Raw genomic sequence first — 17,884 nt, 5'->3', positions numbered from 1 at the left:
TCAAAAGTCATATTCAAAAGTTGAGACAATGGTCTCCTGCTGTTCCGGACAGCATCAAGGGAGAATGCTGTGATGTGATTGCTGATCACTGCTGCAAGCAAGACATACTGCTGTGCTCACAAATAAGAACTGAAAAGCAGAGCCCATCTAGGATACAATTAGCTGCTCCATCATTCAGAATAAAAGCCAGTTGAGGCTAAAAATAACAAGTTTGTGCGACGAGACAGGATTCAATCTTCTTTATAGCTTGTGCGAACAGCTACACTCAAAAGGTAGTGTAAAAATCCTACTGGCACTGGAGAGAGAGAGATGTGATGTAGTTTAAACATAAGGATAACTGCAGCATGTCTATCTTGGAGGGCATCTGATAGGGAATGCATTATTTAGTCTACACATTAGGTGCAGTAAATAGCTGTGTAACAGATCTACGACCTTGAGAGATGGTTGTATACAGCTTAGTCCCGCATCTCTGCACACCGGACAATGGCACACATTGTCATGGTCATGTCATGGTCACAGACCCCTCAAATATGACATCAAAGAGCTGCTGGGAGAGTTGGTTTCTGAAGCTATTTGACCATCAGACAAGCAGTTCTGACCTAGTGTACTGCTGCATCAGTAGCGTGGAGTTTCTGTAGCGATAAAGTTCGCCCTATAGAGGATTTTGCTTCAGTAAATCACATATCCTTTTGTTGTCCAGGGAAAATAACAGTTTACATTTCATTGCCATCTCCTTGTGAGAAAAATGGGATTCCAGTTTGTTGTGCAGTTGTGTTGCTTTCCACTAGACAATGTCTGTTTTCTCAGAGAGTGACTTCAGTCAAGGCAATCTTAACTCAAACTCCCAAAGGTGTATTTGGTGTTGGAGGGTTAGTATTGATTGGTCCCAGCTCTTGCTATGGCTGATTTGACAACACTGCTTATCAACAGAGGCTGACAACAAATGAAAGCCTCTGTTATCATTCTTAATAAAATAAAATTCCTTATTGAGGACGGAAGTTGTCTTCCTGAAATGACGTGAGTCTACTTGTTCAGGCTGGTGCAGCAACTGAATGGTCTATTTAATGTGTTGAACTGAGTTGCACATTCATAACCACCATTTGTGCTGTCGGTGCTTCCAATGCATTGATATACTACGGCTGCTCCTGTATCAACATGGGAAGCTGTTTAGTTGTTTTTTTTCCTCTTGCTCCTCCTTTTGCATTGCACTGCGATAAAAAAAACTACTTGGAAACATACCTGAATATAACGTAAAATAACAGTTCTCCCAAAAATGTTGGGTTGGTCTAAAAAGTAGATTAAACTGTCCAACAATTAGCAATGTAACTGCAATGATAAAACTTCAAATATATATATATAAAATAAAGTAAAAGTTATTTCTGTGTATTATGTGCATGAAAGATACTGATAACTTTTAATTTCTTGATGTCAGTTTATGGTGACAGTGGACTAGATTGCATTAATGAGGTGCCTGTGAATGGATGTAAACACAAATATAATAGATTTAACAATCCTGCACACGAGAGCTGATAAACAATGCATTCTTGAGAGAATGAAGCTCCACCAAAGGTCAATCGAAAAACGTGATCATAACAACATGACTCGATTTAATTGCTAAACAAGAACCATTCTTGACAAAAGTATGTTGTCATCCAAACCGACTCAAAGGTCCGTGAAGGAGAGAATGATTTACAGCTTAATATTATCACTGATGCAGAATAGCATGATGGTACCACCTGGTTCACAAAACAATTATAATGTTACTTAAATTGATCATGTTAATGCCAAAAAAAACATTAGTCATTGACATGTCACAAATAAGATGGCTTAAATAAATAATGAACGGTTCATAGGTTTCACTTAACTGATAAGTTACTTACTTTCCTCGACACTTGTGACAGGTCTTAATGAGTGGTTTACTGGAAACCGACAGCTATGATGAAAGAAGATGCATCTAATCTCTGGGTTGAATGGAGAGGTGTCAATTAGCCTGGATAAGTGTGAGTCTAGGAGTGATCTGCTGTGGGCATTAATGGGCGCACTCGTATTCTTATGGTAGTCTAATTTGAGTCATGTCTCTTGATGTAGCCATCTCTTTGAGAGTCCCCGGAGATGCAAGCAGGGATGGTTGAGTTGAGATTGTTAGTTCATTTCCACTACAGAACATGTAGACATAAGCTCATTAGCAGACATCAGTCCAGGAAAGATGATGTAGTAGGATCTGTACCAATAACGACCTAAACTGAAGGACTAAGGCTATGTCCATACTAGTACGTTTTTCATTTGAAAATCCATCAACTCTGGTATGGAAAACTACTCTGGAGTTTTAGGGCTGTGCTTGCTGATTGGGTCTGTACAGTCGATATGTGGCCTTCCCTGATTCGTCAGGAACCTATCACATGACCCACTTCCACAAGCAAACAACCACCTGACCCTATTGTCTCGGCTGATAGTAGTTGTGCAGTTAAATTTTGTATTTTTGACACAACCAGTGTTTCCCACAAAATGTATTCAATCTATGGTGGTGAGAGAAAGAACTGCATGCCACAACTGCAGCTGAAAGTATGAGGTCTGTCTGTCTGTGTGGACGGTAAAATGTTATGGACCATGAAAATACACAAAAGGCTTATAAGCTCAAACATCTGAGAAATATTAGTTTGCTGTTTGACCCTAATACACAAGTTGGCCGCATTATAAATAGCTCATAGGGGGAGGGGATGCAAGTTAATTTACCATAATTCACTTACCTAGTATTGAATTTAGTCTAATTTGGATGACACCATAAGTCATTCGTACAAATCAAGCAGTAATACTATGTGTTTTTTTCTGTGTTTTTTCCATTAATTACAACTAATAAGAACCAAGCAGAGAGAGGGAAAACACCCCATTTGGCTACATGACGTTTACCACCTTCTGATGTTTACTGAAACTGACGAAAAGACTGCACTACGGTTGAAAACAATGGAGTGTAAAAGCCCAGGAGGCCTTGGATAATTTTTAATCTGTAGTACAGCCTTAATGCTGTGATCCTGGCATCGTTTGTACAACATTAAGCGTAGCATCAGAAAAGGCAGCGACCAATTTATGTCATAGTTGGGAATTGTCTGCATTATAATTCATTCTGTCTCACACATTCACACTCTGTTTTCCATCAGCTTTCTAACATCCTTGGGCGGCACAGCTTGTCGTCATTGAGCATGCACAGAGGCAGTGAGCAGCAACGCTCAATCATTTCAGTGCAAGTCTTCAGGCTCATTTCTTTCAGGCAGAAATGTAAGCTGTTTACAATAATATGGTTATCTCCATAGCACAGTAATAAAACAAGGCATTAAAATCCCACGAAGAGGATCACCACCCAACCTTGTCAACTGTGTACACTTAGCACGCAGCATCAACTGTGCATGGCGATATACTGGGAGTGGAAAAAATACCCGCAGACACAGGATGAATCTTCAGAAACACACACACTGATGTCAGCTCATCTTCACCCGAAAACCTTAAATGGAGGCAAGAGGCATCATGGATGATTTTCCATTCATTTCATGCTTGGTGCCACAATCCATGAGGAATCTGTGCCCAAATGGCAGCTTACGCTCAGTGCTTATTCGCTCTGGGCTTTGCATGCTTTGCATGGATTTTATTAGTGGGCGCCACAGGGTCTCAGAGTGTGCAACTCAAGATTGTTTTTGCCTGGTGGCAAATAGGAGCTGGGGAGAATTCAGTGTCCAGTTTAATAACTTATAACAATAACACCAGATCATTTTTCAGGCAAATTATGCTTTGTTTTCTCTTCCTGACTGGCAGCCTACTTGCTTATTTTGTACAAATATATTTAGGTAAAACATAATCTTTTTCATCATCTGAAAGATGGATCAAATACCATTTAGATTAGTTTATGGTTATTAACTTAATAATGATATATATATATATATATATATATATATATATATATATAAATATATGTTTAATTTACATGATCTTATTTGAGTATGAATGTATAAGTGCAAAGACATATGTTGGTATGATAAATTAAGTTTGATTAAACCCTGATTTCCTTTGCACAATTCTTTATCACATTTATCTTTCCAATTTTCACATGTGGAACAGAACTTGGTTCTGAGGTTTGAAGGGTTTTGCAGGTCACTTGGATTGAAGGAGCAATTTGTACAATTATGTAAACCAGCCAACAGTTAGTCCATATGTCAATTAAGTCTAAAGTTTTCTGAAATGATGCGGCCAATGCCGAAGTCATTGAGTCTAGCTTTAACAAAGAATCAATGGCGACGACTGGTTTAGAGTTGATTGAGGTAAAACGAATACTTGGGAGAGAAACTAAGGACATGAACTAGCATGCAAAACGCACTGACTTGAAGGTTAAACTCATCCATTCTGTGAGTGTAATTGATTGTGCGTCCTTGTAAAGATGGAATGCATAGATGAGGAAATCAGGTAAACAAAATTGTCTTCTACAGTGCTCTGTGTTTCTTAAATGTAAATGTAGCTTCTTATTAACCCATTTCCTTCTGCACTGTGACCACCTCAGCATGTTACTGCCCGTGTGCCCATTGTCCATTTGTCCTGAGTAAAATAAAATCCAGGCAGTAACTGCTTCAGCCTGAGGTTAAAGGATATGAGAGTGTTTATTATGACTTTAAATATCCTATCAAGGTCTTGTGATGGATTGACATTGGCAACAGGGAGTGGAGCTGTCGGTTTACAGTGATGTGAGATACAAGGAAGGGGAGAGGCAAGACGCAGCAGTGTTCAATCTACATGAATGCAGCCTGGTGGCTGTTGCCTTGGGCATGCTTTTGAGTGACGCAGAGGACACATTATGCAGCGTCTGCATCGTTCTTCATTTCTTCTGCAATCAGTTCAACAGCTGAATAAGGACAACTGGAGGAGGAAAATATACTGGCTCACTGTGCCAGGAAAGAGACTGAGAAAGGTTTTTGCCAAATTGGAAAAGCAGCACACGACTTATGTTGGAGTGTGACAAATACAGAAAACAAGAGAATGATCAGATAAGATATTTTTGTTAAGGTGATGCATAGCATATGCCTTTTGACTGCAACAAAATAAACCCAGCTGATTTAGCTTGCGAAAAACAGTCATGAATGGATCAAAAACAACTGAGATGACTTAATTATTGATGAAAGTAAAGCACTCCATATGAACCAGATCCTTGTGGTGTTGCACTACGAATGAACCCAGGGCTGTGCACAGGTAATGGCCTTGCTAGGTTTGCTTGTCCTCCTGGGACAGAATGACAGGAGAAAGGCAAGGGGGAGGAGAAAGAATAAGGAAGTAGAGAAACTGACGGAGCGGCCCATGCACGCTAATGGAAACCACATTCTGATTCCTGTTTTCTCGTGCATTAACAGCAGCAAGGTTTCCCATCCTCCCACACCTGATTGACCTGACAGTAGCAGAGGATGTTCCGGCTATCAGCATCGCAACAACTGGACTCCATCCACAGTTACTGCTTTTAAAACATAATTCAGAAATATCCTTAGCCTTGAAAAAGCCTTTCAAGCAACTTTCACTGTACTTCCAAACAGTGCATTTCCTTCCTTCTACCACCACTTTGTGTTATATCTGAATGTCACAGGCAACTTTCAGCTCTAGGCAAACGGAAAAGAGGGATGGAAGGAGAGGTGGCCCAGATAAAAGCCATATAGAACTGAAGATACCAAAACTGCTCCAGATAGGCTTCACCCTACAGGTAATGATTTAAGACAACCTGGACCTTCAAGTGTCCTGACCTTCAACAGAAGAGGAAGGGAGAGTCAGCAACCCCAGAATGACCTCTCTACACCGGGTGAATTCTCTTCTATTTAAATACCAGCAGAGAAACAAGCAGTTCCTCCAACAGATGCAGCGCACTTTCATTTGTGAACCTGTGTCATATTGAGACATAACTGACTTTTTGATCAATTAGCCTAATAGTCGCCTTGCTGAGGTGCTCCAGGTGAGAACTGGCTGCCGATGTCACAAATGAATCACCTGAGTTAGCCTAATTAATTAAGCCTCTGGTGGAGGCTGATAACGACTCTCCCAGGAGCCTCTAAATTGGTGGTCCACATCTGTGACATTTAGCTTGGTAGATAAAGACTGCAGCGAAAAAAAGAAGCGTGCACGGGCCAACGGCTGACTGTAACCCGTAAAAACTGATCTGTCCCGATTACAAAGTCGAACAATCCCCTTCTTATACTTTGCATATGTGTGAATAAATGATGATTTAATTTTTTGCTATATAGGATTGATGAATAAATGAATCAATACCTACATAAATGTAGTCCTAGCCCTTGTTAAGAGACACCAATGTGTAAGTTTAGAAGATACACTACAATATGATGTGAGGGAATGAGATATGTTGAATATGTGCTGTCATAGGCTGACACTGTGATGTGTTGCACGGTACCAGATTGAATGTTTTCTACATTTCCACCCCAATAAAAATGTCCTTTTTCAATCCTGATGCAACAGTCTTATATTGAGACTCCACTAGTTTACCCTGGACTGATTTTATAGGGATAAAATTGTACAATTATCTAAATATACCTGCTCTACCATATTTTCCAGTTCTTCAGGACAAGATAAACAGCAATGAGCTCAAGCCTTAGACATGCCCAGAGTCTTTCAGAATTCATGGTAGCCAAAAGAGGCCCTCTTCTCTCAAGAGAAGAACCATCTCCCAGGGAAAAGGAATGGTTTACACACACAGCAGGGGTTATATTAGCAGTGATCTCCTGAGAGACAAGCGCCACCTTGTGTCCATAAGGTAAACTACAAAGACAGCAAATATTAAAAAAATTCTGGCTCAACTTTAGCTTCAACAAACAGAATATTAATATTAACATAATCGTCATTTTTCAATTAAAGCACTACACTTTCCACATTCCCTGCCAGCACAATCCTGTCCGATGTAGACTCTTTACATCTCACCCTGGCATGTGAGGGTGATGCTTTCAGTCCATCTCAACCTCCATATTGTCCAGGTGGAAGCTAGAGGGCATTTTTTGGATTACATGTAAAAAAAAAAAATAAAAAAAAAGAAAAATTTTAAAAAAAACTGCTAACCCCTGATTTGTTCAGGTAACAGCCTCATTAGTCTGCCCCCTGCTCGTGCCCGGGCCTCCCTTCACCCTTAGGCACCTGCCGTTTGCCACAGGTGGGCATGTAATTGCTCTGTGGCGTGGACATGTTCTGAGTGTTTAGGAGTGAGCAGTCTTGCTAATGAGGTCACTCGCTGTGTGGCTTCTCTACTGCTGTAATGCATGTGTGTGCGAGTGTGTGTAGGCAGGTGTATGGCATCACATACATCTGGTACCATGATGTAGTGCAACACAGCTGCTTGCCACTGCATCAGACTGAAAAACCCAAGATGAGCAAAGGAGTTGGAGTGTGTGTGTGTGTGTGTGTGTGTGTGTGTGTGTGTGTGTGTGTATAAAGCAGAGGGGTAATGTGTCATTTGTGTTTTTGTTTGGACTCGGGATGTGTTGCATTCAATGTGTGCATGTCCCAAAAGGCTACTGCGCATTTATTTAATAGGTGAAGTTAACAAAATGTTAAAACCATATCAACTATTGAAATATTGCAAGTCATTTGTCACCATTTCCTGTCATTTAACTTATCCTATAAAATGAGTCTCTGTTTGGTGTAAAGAGGGAGCTCACGTTCATGATCACTCTGTTCTTCTCATCTATCACCCGGCTCAGGTTGCAGAGCAATTATAAAAGTGTGTGCTGCAAAACACTGAATACCCACTATTGGTGCACTGTTTGTCAGTGGCCTCGCCCTGAGTGCTGCTCCTGGCCGGCTCCTCCCCTGCAGCGTGGTGCTTTCTGGTTGCCACAGCGCCCGGAGCTGCCGTCTGCGGAGTTGGCGTCAGGAGGTCTGGAGAGCCCACAGAGGATCAGTTGCAGACAACAGACAAAACTCTTTGGAGTGCGTGCGTGTATGTGCGAGTGTAGCTGTTTGTGCAAATGGGAAAACACTTCTGAAATGCATTGCTGGAAAGATGGAGGGAATGTGTGTGTGCGGGTTTTGTGTTTGTGTGCGTGTAGGAAGGTACTCTGACAATGATAAAAATGTGATCTGACAGGCGAAGATGACCAGAGGGTTGTGATAGGGTGAATGTGGCACAGCTACATGTCAACCAACAGCAAATATCAATACAAACTAAAAATACAAATAATAATTCCCAATGGCTATATGTTTCACTCTAAGAGCTTGACAAGAATGAAAAGAGAAGTGGAGCACAAGGCCTTGAAAAATAGTCATTTCAACATTGACTTTGGTTGAGTTTTTGGCTGAGATTATCGCAGGTTCATCGCAGCTCCCTTGTTTCTTGCGCTTTGAGTTGCGAACATGTCTGCGACTGGACATCATGCAGTGCTCAGCTAATTGATAGTTTTACAACAGGACCTAGACTGCGAGATGAAATATTTACACTGCTGTATTCCTCCGCTCAGGGAGTTGACTTCTGCTCCTGCAATATTCATTTAGCATCTCGTGCTTTTAGTTGCTAAAAGAGAAAATCAAACGCAACAGAGGGATTTCTGAAAATTGCTTCCTCTTTGTTAAGTTCCCCGCTTGACATGGAGGAGTCAGACCTCTGTGGCTCGAGTCAGGAGTCAATATGCCCTCACGGGGGGAGCACTGTGCATACTGTAGATAATAGTTTAAAAGAGAAACCAAGTCTACTTGTGCAGCTCCCTCAGTGCAATGGAACAGAACAAAAAGTAGCGACACATGAGTCTCTGTGTAAAGTTAAGACAAAGGCATATTTGATGGGAGAGGTACTCTGTACTACAAATGTCCCTCTGATGTAAGAGAATGGTTCTGTTTTCTAATGCTGTTAAATTAGAAAGAAAGTGGAGAAAGGGACATATCTTCCTGGTCTCCCAATAAAAGAAGAAATGCACAATGTAGGAAGTGAGATTTTTTATGATTCGGCAGTCTAGGTGAAATATTAAATATTTGCTGTATAAGTAATTTTTCCAGTGCACTCCGATACTGTTGAAGCATAGATATAAAAAAGTGACACAATGCAGTCTTGTCGTCCTACAGATCAATTTGTAATGGTTGACTTTGTTCATAACATGGGCAGGTGTGTATGCACATGCTGATAAGATGCATACAAAATATTATATTTAAACCCCTTTTTAAACAAACTTACAAGTGTTTAATGTACAAAAGTGCAAACTAAACATACTACTCTAAGTAATTTCCAGGGGCTCTCTCAATCAAAACAATAATTTAAAGACCTAGTTTGATGATGGGAGTAGACTTCACCATCGTTCCCGATGAAAATCTACCAGACTTGACTCAGGGGCAAATTAGATTTGCTGGTAAGGTAATGTATTTAAGTTGTAATCATGTTGTGCAGCAAACGACAATGATTGACCGTGAACCATTACGACTGACACACAAACAACTGACTGGGAAACTGGCTACTAGTGTGGTTTTCCTTCATCATGCAACATTTGTCATGAAAGTTACAGCAGAGACGAGCAAAGCAACAGGTAAAGCAGATATGACGCAAATAAAAAGGTGAAGAAATGAAACACTGATTTCTCCGAGTTTGTACAATTCAAGAGTCGGTAAACATAACTAAATCTACTTCTAATGAAGCATTATTACATATTATATCTAAAACCCAATTTATTCTTGATAATATTTGACAACTTGCATGAAAGCCAATACTTAAAAAAGTGTGTATATTATTTAACTACAACATATGTGTGCATTTCTATGGGCGTAAGGATTATTCAGCATTATCCAAAGTCCATTCAGAACAGCTTGGGGCTGTTTGGTGAGCGTACACATGCAAGGCGCCAAGCAGACATCTAGCACAGAAGGTAGTGTCTGGAACACTGGAGCCTCGGGCATCTCTCCTTTCTGCGCCACATACTCTGCACTAAAAACTGACTGCTTCATCAAGTACTGCTCAGCTACATGAGATCTTTTTTAAAGGCAGGTTTCTTTTCTCCAGAAGAATCTATGTAAGTCTAGCATAGACAGGCATCACGGTCACATTATTCAAATAAATTAGTATTGTGTGTACACAAATTATGCTTTTAAGTTTACAGTTATAAGTGTGCTCCAAATTTAAATGGATGAAATCAACTATCCCTTGACAAAGATATGGATATTTATCCAGCAACTAAAGATGTAAAAGGAAAATAACTCAGTTAAATCTGATGAATCTATTCTCTTTTTTTCAGGTTTACTTTTTAATGGCCTCAGTCAATTAAATGTAATAAACAAAAAAAAATTAATTGTTATCATAGTTGCCAAACCACATTTTTCGTAAGTAGCTATGTGGCAATTATGGGAATGTTTGCGCCTGCAAATTATGAATGTTACATAGATCTGTTAAAAATGTACAGTGAAACGTCTTACAGGTGCAATAGTGTATAGACATGGGATTGCATTTAGGTATAATAGCAAGTGTGTCTACGTTACTAAAACTGAACATTCTGCTTTGTTGAAATGTTTTGTTGTCCTTACCTTTCTTCCTGCGCGCTTCCTTGATCTCTTCACACATGCGGTCAAACTCAGGATCGAGCTCAGCGGCAAATATAGCGTGGGCAGAGTCCTTTAAACTGCACGCTCGGTGCCTGATCACCTTGTCTGAGAAAAGAGGAGACAGCAAAACGAGTGTCACATAACATAAAACTCTTTGAAGGGTATGCCCTTAGTAACAGAGGATATGAGGCAGTATCTCTGCCATTACAATGCAAGAGTTTTTATTCCCTAAGATCTAAATTTCCTTTTCTCCCATCATCAAGGATTGTGCTGGACAGTAGTTTAAGGTTTGATGTTGCATGTTCTCCACATCCTATCATGCATGTAAGGCAAAGGGTCGATGGAAAGCCTTCCCCATTCTACTCGATCTGTGAGAAAGGGGCTTGTAGCATTTTCTCACAGTTTGGAATACAAGTATGGACGCAGTATTGGCTTTTTGTTTGAGAAATTTAAACGGCGAGAACTCAGACATGAAACCATTTCTTAACATCTATTTAAGACAAGGGTGGGTGCATACATAAACACTCGCGTGAAGACAAGTACAGCATACAGGACAAATTACTGAAAGCTTTTTTTTAACGCGCACTCATTCTCTCTAACAGGCACAGTCCTTCATAACGTTTATTCTTCTTTACCCTTAGATGTATGACAGAATCATTAAATCCTCCTCCATCTCATGCTCCAAAGGAGAGAGAAAAAAGCTCAGATGAAGAGGCAGACCAGAAGCATAGCTACTGTAAACAGGCCGTCTCTCATTACGGCAGGCGGAAGGAGAACAGTTCAGGCAGAGAATGACAGAAGGGGTCACAATATGCCAGCTTCCTTTGTCTAATGAGGATGGCTGGCTAATTGCGCTGGAGGCTAGATTTCTCTCCTTCTCTCTCTGTTTACCTGTGTGCGTGAGACAGTATTTCTGAGAGTGTGTTACCTACAAGTCCATTACAAGGGAAAAAATGCCTTCCACTGGTAGGCGTCAAGGTCCAGGCACAATAGTGAAAGGTAATCAGCAGCCTTATGGGCCCTGCCTAACCTCCCCTTTTGAAACAGAAAAGGGCATCCTAGTAAACAACCCTGCAGTTTACATGTTCTTTCATAGGGAGGTTAAGGATTAACACCATTTCCCGTCAAGTATTTGTGACACCGAGTCACATTGTCGAGAGATATTGAGCAGATATTATCCTTTTAACATGAAGAAATGATTTAGCAAGGTGAGGAGGTAGAAGACAAGGAAGCCGACGTGATTTTACATGGAAGCCGATGAAGAGAATGTGAAGGACAAGGATAACCAAACCACGGAGGGATAATGAGGGTTTTTTCTAAGCACTTTGTGAGCTGGTGTAGAACTTCCCCGGGAAGCATAATTGTGCAGGGTCTGGGCTCTATTCCCCGGGCCGGGCATTGGATGAGCAGGCAAGAGCCTTCGTTAGTCTTCTTTATTAAACTGCGTAATTGCATTTTTCCCCTTTAGTGTATCATTTGTAGAACCTGCATTCCAACAAATGACCAAGGCCTTTGCCTGCAAAGACAGAGATATGATTTATTCCTTCGAGCTGGCAGAGAATTGCTTTCCATTAGTATCAGCCAGCTATATCCTTGTGAGGGAACCGAAGCAGCTAAACACACAAGGCGAAATTAAAATGCTCACATCAATTGAATAGTCAGAAGCAGACATACTGTATGCAGCTTTCAATTAACATTCACGGTATTTCTACTAATTCTGATTCTAGTAGAAAGAACTTTATTATTCTTTTGTGCAACAAGTTTTTCCGCAATTTTTTGTGTATAAACAAACATGTATCTCTCTTCTCTGTCAATGCACGAAAGTACAACATTGAAACAATTTATACAAATCCAATTTATTTGGAAGCTACTGCAAATAACAGGCCTCTTTGTTTGTTTGTTTGTACATGAGTGTTCCAGTACTCATTATGAAGACCGTCTTCGGCTTAAAAAAAGGTGCTGTGGGGAAGGGGGGGGGGGGGGTGAGGTAAAAGTTGGTTCGAATTGCAAGAAGAGAGACAATTAAATTTTCATGCATATGCAGCCTTCCTTAAGTACAGAGCATGAATTACACAGTGGTAATGCTATTTTCACTGAGCTATATGCATTTCACTTCATTTTTAATTTCCAAGTTGAAGAAAACTATCTGGATATTCCGCAGTTTTACTGCCTGGAAGCTCTCTTCATAAGTCATTCAGTGGTAAAGCTCATTACTTGTTTACTCACACAGACTTAGTCTAATTGAACACAACAATAACTAGAGAAACAAATTAAACATATTTAGAGAGTCCAATGTTGACTTTTTATCAATGTTAGTAATGTACCACCACAAAAGATAGACTTCGATATAACTATTACTATAATTTGTATATATCATGGTATAAGATAACTATGAGTTGGGGATTTTAGGGAAATCAACAACCTTGAGAACTAGTTAGCTTTCCTACTGTAGGTTGTATGGGAAGCTCCATCACTGTAAGATCAGGAGAGAGGTCATCTCTATAAACAGATTCTGCATGTGAATATACCTTACCTACAAAAAGTATTGCTGTTTGTGTTCTGTGAGGATAAAGGTTTGACTCTTTAGGACTTGTCACACAGTTAATAGTGTAAGGCAAACAGAAGACAGAGTCTTCGCCCAGATATACACTGTCTCCCCAAATATTGCCTTTTGCCCCAGAGGCTTATTCGTCGTTTTCTATGGGCTCCAATGTTGATAGAGATAAAGCTGTGATGAACTTAGCACGAGATTAGTGGTATGGTTGTGCTTACGTACCTAGAGCTGTGTGCACAACAAAAATTGTGCACACATTTGATGCACTTTATCTCTATATTGCATTGAGAGTATCACAGAGGTATATGCATGTGTGTATTCATGAATGTAATTTTCCTCCTCACCTCCAGGGTCTTTGTCAGGATTGTATTCTAAAGCGTTACTGGAGATGAGGTCAATATCCAGCAGGAACTCTTTCACTGTCAGGTACTTGTGGGTGTCAATCTTGGTCATGACAGTAGACAGGTCCATTGGCTGCAGAATCACTTCAAGGTAGTCTGACACCTGACACACAAAAACACAATATTAATAAAAGGTCTAAAACCAGCTTAGTCAACTTTAGAAATACCAGAGTTTGCATTTCTCTCTGAATGCATCCTCACGTGCCTCATCAATGTCAACTGGCTTGCTGAAGATGTTAAAACGTTTGTCAGTGGCCAAGCGTTTGGTCACATCCCTGAGAAAGAGCCTGAGCTCCCGTAATGTGTTCTCCTCCTGTTCAGCCAGACGGCGCTGTTCCTCTGCTGACAGCACTCGGGGGCCTGGAGCATCAGCCACTGGCAGTAGCTCTTCACACCGCTCTGTTCGAAAAGAAGAAGAGGACAACCCAGAATAAATACACTTTCCCCACAGCTCCCGTCAATGAGCAAAATGTAAAAGTCTGACACCAAAAGTTTCAGAAAAAGGGTAAAGAATCTGTCTTTGATCGCAGCTGCACAACAACACACAAGGGCCTCAGCTATATGCCAAATCCCTAACACCAACTGGGTATAAAAATATAACCACAGCTGGACATAGGCTAGAAAAGCAAACAGTTCCATCTCAAACTTGATCTGTGTCCATTTCCTTTAGCTCCATAAAAAACACATGAAAAAAAACTCTGCCTTGGAAAAAACATGTTTTAAGATTCTTGCAGATGAAGAAATTAATACAGCCACATTCCATCCCAAACAGAGATTTTGAAACACACTAAGGAATAGCCTCTGGCCATGACAGACTGTTGAAGCAAGGTAAGCAGATATCCTTCCTCATCTCCCAAGGCACCAGTCTTAGCCCAAGGCATCTGCAGACATCGTTAGGAGGTCTCCACAGCACCTAAGGCCACTTCAGTCAGGAGCTGCAATCCAAACCCTGATTCTAATTATGGCTAATAGCGGCCGGGCCAGTCTCAGAGTAATTCCATTCCCTCCTTCTGTGCTGTCCTCGCTGCTGGAAGTCAGCCTGGTGTCTTAGTCAGGCCGGAACCCCTGAAGAGCACAGAGTAAGTAAAGCAGGGGGCCCCTACCTTATGTCAATGAGGAATTGGCGGTGCGCTGCCAAGCACCATTTCTATTCAAAAGCCTGGGTGTACACTTCGGTCATATTGAACGGAGCACTGGAGAGCACAGAGGAATGTGACGCAACAGCCCCTTGTTTAAAGATTGACATTTAGAAGACCCCTTGTGATGCCAACTTTGCTTGTTTACACTGAAACGCACAAAGCATGTATTGCAGACTCTCCCTTTTCAACAGACTGGCTTTAGGTCAACCGCAACTGCAGACATAGCAAAATAATCTCCCCTCCAAATCCGTGTTTGTACTTTTCATATAGAACGGCGAGGTGTAATAAAAAGGAGCTTAGGACATTGGGTAGTTGGAATGTATCTGTCCAAGCTCACATTGGCCCAATTTTACACTCGAGTGTGCACAGCCTTAAATATCTTGCATCTTTATGCCTCTCCTCTCAATATGATATGAAATAGATTGTGAACAGGTCCGTCATTTAACTCCAGTGTGCGAATGTGATGTCGCAAACAGGAGGATCTTGCAAACACGCCAATCAAACAACTTCTGACCTAAAAGTGAGAGACTGCAAACACGTGGACAACACTGCCCTCTAGGAATGACAGCAGAGATGTACAGGTGAATACAGTATGTACCTATGTTCCTGAGGCGTGGTGGAGCCCGGGCCGCTTGGACCAGCAGCAAGTTAGAGAAGAAGCTCCTCCTCTCTTCTTCTCCTGGAGGGCACAGTGTTACTACCTCACCGTAGGTGCTCTGGAACAAACTTCTCACCTGTGTTCAAAAGAAATAGGGAGTTGGGAAAATAGACATTACCATATATTGTAAACCCTGACAATTTAAACTACTTTTTCTGTATATAGAATAATGCAAAACAAGCATGGAAGCAATGGTACAATAGCAATTGTTATATATGTCAAAGGTTCTGTCCTCTGTCTTCAGCTTTGTGCATAGGAAAGTAAACTAAATCAACACCAAATCAGAATTTGAGAATCCTTGTTTCAATCTAATTCTATTCATTTGGTACACTGGGTAGATCACTTAAAGTGAACACACAATGATAAATATTAAATTGTTGAGTATGCAGAGAAGCTGAAGTGTCTGTTCTCATCAGCCACTACACAAGGTGAAAGCACAACTGAACAAAGTAGAAACTCAAACACGCTGCTTGGATATTAACTGTTTACATTTTTTATGTCCAACCTTCTCATTTGAGTGCAGCCCAGTGATGAGGCATTTTTCCCAAGAATCAATGTCAATTTTTATGCCAATCACTTTCTTGCTTTATTCATAACATATAGAGAAAAAAGAAAGATAATGTAATACACAAGCCATAACCCAGCTACCTTACTGTCTACTGAGTCTACACTGGGGCTACAGGGGGCATCAAGATCCCAACCCTGTTCTGTGATTGAGCTCTATGAGGCTAAGGCTGCTCCCGACGGGAAGCCCTGTTGCTGGCTAAGCACCTGCTTTCCACTTTATCTCCCCCCATCTGTCTTTCACATCGATCCTCCCCTGTACGGATGGCGTGTTTGTTCTGCCTTTCTCTCTACATCTTCCTCTGTTCTCTTTCTTATCCTCTCTCTCTGGATTGCACGAGGGGGGTGAAAAAAAAGGAGGAATGGAAAAAAAAAAAACGAGGAAAACAGTAGGGGAGACTGAAGCCATCAAAGTAGGAGGCAGGTAATGATTATCAGTACTTTTCATCATGGTATGAGCTGCAGGGGTGTTGACACAGGGAGGGCTAGCAGATCTGTGAGGATAGATGAATGGTTTTAAAGAAGGGTGGGCTTTAAATGAGAGAGCTGGAAACAAAAAGTTGTAAGAAAACAACACTGACAATGTGACTACACTGCTCTGTCATTATTTCAACAGCCAACTAGGTGCTCAAGAAACAAAGGACCAAAAATGAAAGAATGGTACAGTCTGACGGGAAGATTTAACAAGGTGAAATATAAAAAGTCAGTCAGCTGGTGTTGTAAATTTGTTTTGTTTTTTTACAATTGCAAAATAATTCAGAGCAGATAATAGGTAAACATTTTGTGTCCCTAATAAAAATTTCTTTAAGATGTTATTAAACTAAAGATGTCAACTGTGACAACGAATAAGGGTTGATGAATAAAATAATGTAGCGTTCTCAATGACTTCACCTTAAAAATTAACTGTCTCAGAAACTCACCTGTTGCAAAGAACAATAAAAGGAATTAAAAAAAAAAACTATTAAAGCAATCTGGCATTTTGAGATAAACCCCATCTGCTGAGCTCACAAGGCCAAAAAACAAAAATATGTCACACACATTTGCAGAGTGCAGACATTTTCTGTGACTTTTATTTGCATAATGCAGTTCTACTTAAGCAGGGCTAATGCAAATTTTCTATTTTCAAGTATTTTGTGTTTCCAAGTGAATAATGCATTAGCATTAACCGATTTTAAATTTAAGTTCAGCGATATTGTCTTTTTTTCCATTACTACTAAACAACATGTTATCACCATTATCGAGCAGCCGTTAGTCACCCATGGCACTAAATATCAGTAATGGCAATTGAAAAACCCATATTAAAAATCCACCAAAGGTAAAGGGTCTGAATACAATGTTGAGGTGACATAGCTGTTGTTTACTACAATACATCTGTTGTGCCTCAGCACTGACACCAGATTCCTGGTGCATCAATAATCGTGTCCTTGGGGCAAAATGGAGCGTAACATTCATAATTAACATGCAGTTCATGCATTATAATGCACTTGTGATGCCACAGAACACAGATCCCCAAAAAAGTGTTAAAGCGGTAAATATAAATACTGATGTGACGCCATCTCTCTCTGACTGCTGTCAATAACGGCTGTTACTTCACCCTGACAATCTCATGTTCTAGCAATTTCCATCAGTCCTCCACCGCAAAAGCAAGTCAATCTATGCATAGTAAACGGCTGTTAAGGGAGGGAAGGAGGCCATGTAGTTGGACCCGAGCCTGCAGTGTCAGTTTTGGCTGGGGAGGGATGCTGCCTGCTCCCTGCTGAGGTTTGGAGCTGAGACAGCAGCTGTCACTGTGTTCTCGGAGCCAGAGAGTGAAGCAACACTGTGAAAGATAGCCAAATCACTTAAAGCACCAAAGACTTTAGCATGTCCATGACTAAACATTAAAACCAAACGTTGCCCGAATGATGCTCCAGAGGAAAAAAATAAGCAGCATCGTTTAAACAAAAGACTTTCTTATCCAATTACTGGACAAAACCAAAACTCCAAGTTTGCGAATCATACTCTCTCTGGAAAGCCTGGGACAACGTTTCCG

General features: G+C 40.7%; 1 protein-coding gene across 3 annotated transcripts in view; it reads right to left on the bottom strand.

The window, feature by feature from the left end:
* atad2b (ATPase family AAA domain containing 2B) overlaps window positions 1–17,884 on the bottom strand; it is a 77,505-nt gene that overhangs the window by 43,679 nt on the left and 15,942 nt on the right. For 2 of the 3 annotated variants that reach the window (XR_008342177.1, XM_053445100.1), the window contains exons 20-24: window positions 15,229–15,364; window positions 13,697–13,890; window positions 13,435–13,594; window positions 10,519–10,641; window positions 7,771–7,899 (exon numbers count right to left, since the gene is read on the bottom strand). Coding sequence is in view for 2 of the 3 variants with exons in the window: in XM_053445100.1 (XP_053301075.1) it covers window positions 7,771–7,899; window positions 10,519–10,641; window positions 13,435–13,594; window positions 13,697–13,890; window positions 15,229–15,364 (742 nt within the window). In the remaining variant the exon portion in view is untranslated. The remainder of the gene's footprint in view (window positions 1–7,770; window positions 7,900–10,518; window positions 10,642–13,434; window positions 13,595–13,696; window positions 13,891–15,228; window positions 15,365–17,884) is intronic. The other variant, XM_053445101.1, reaches the window with a different exon arrangement.

This window comes from Pleuronectes platessa, chromosome 17 (assembly GCF_947347685.1).
Source record: "Pleuronectes platessa chromosome 17, fPlePla1.1, whole genome shotgun sequence".
Classification (NCBI taxonomy): domain Eukaryota; kingdom Metazoa; phylum Chordata; class Actinopteri; order Pleuronectiformes; family Pleuronectidae; genus Pleuronectes; species Pleuronectes platessa.
This window is presented reverse-complemented; position numbering and strand designations above follow the sequence as displayed.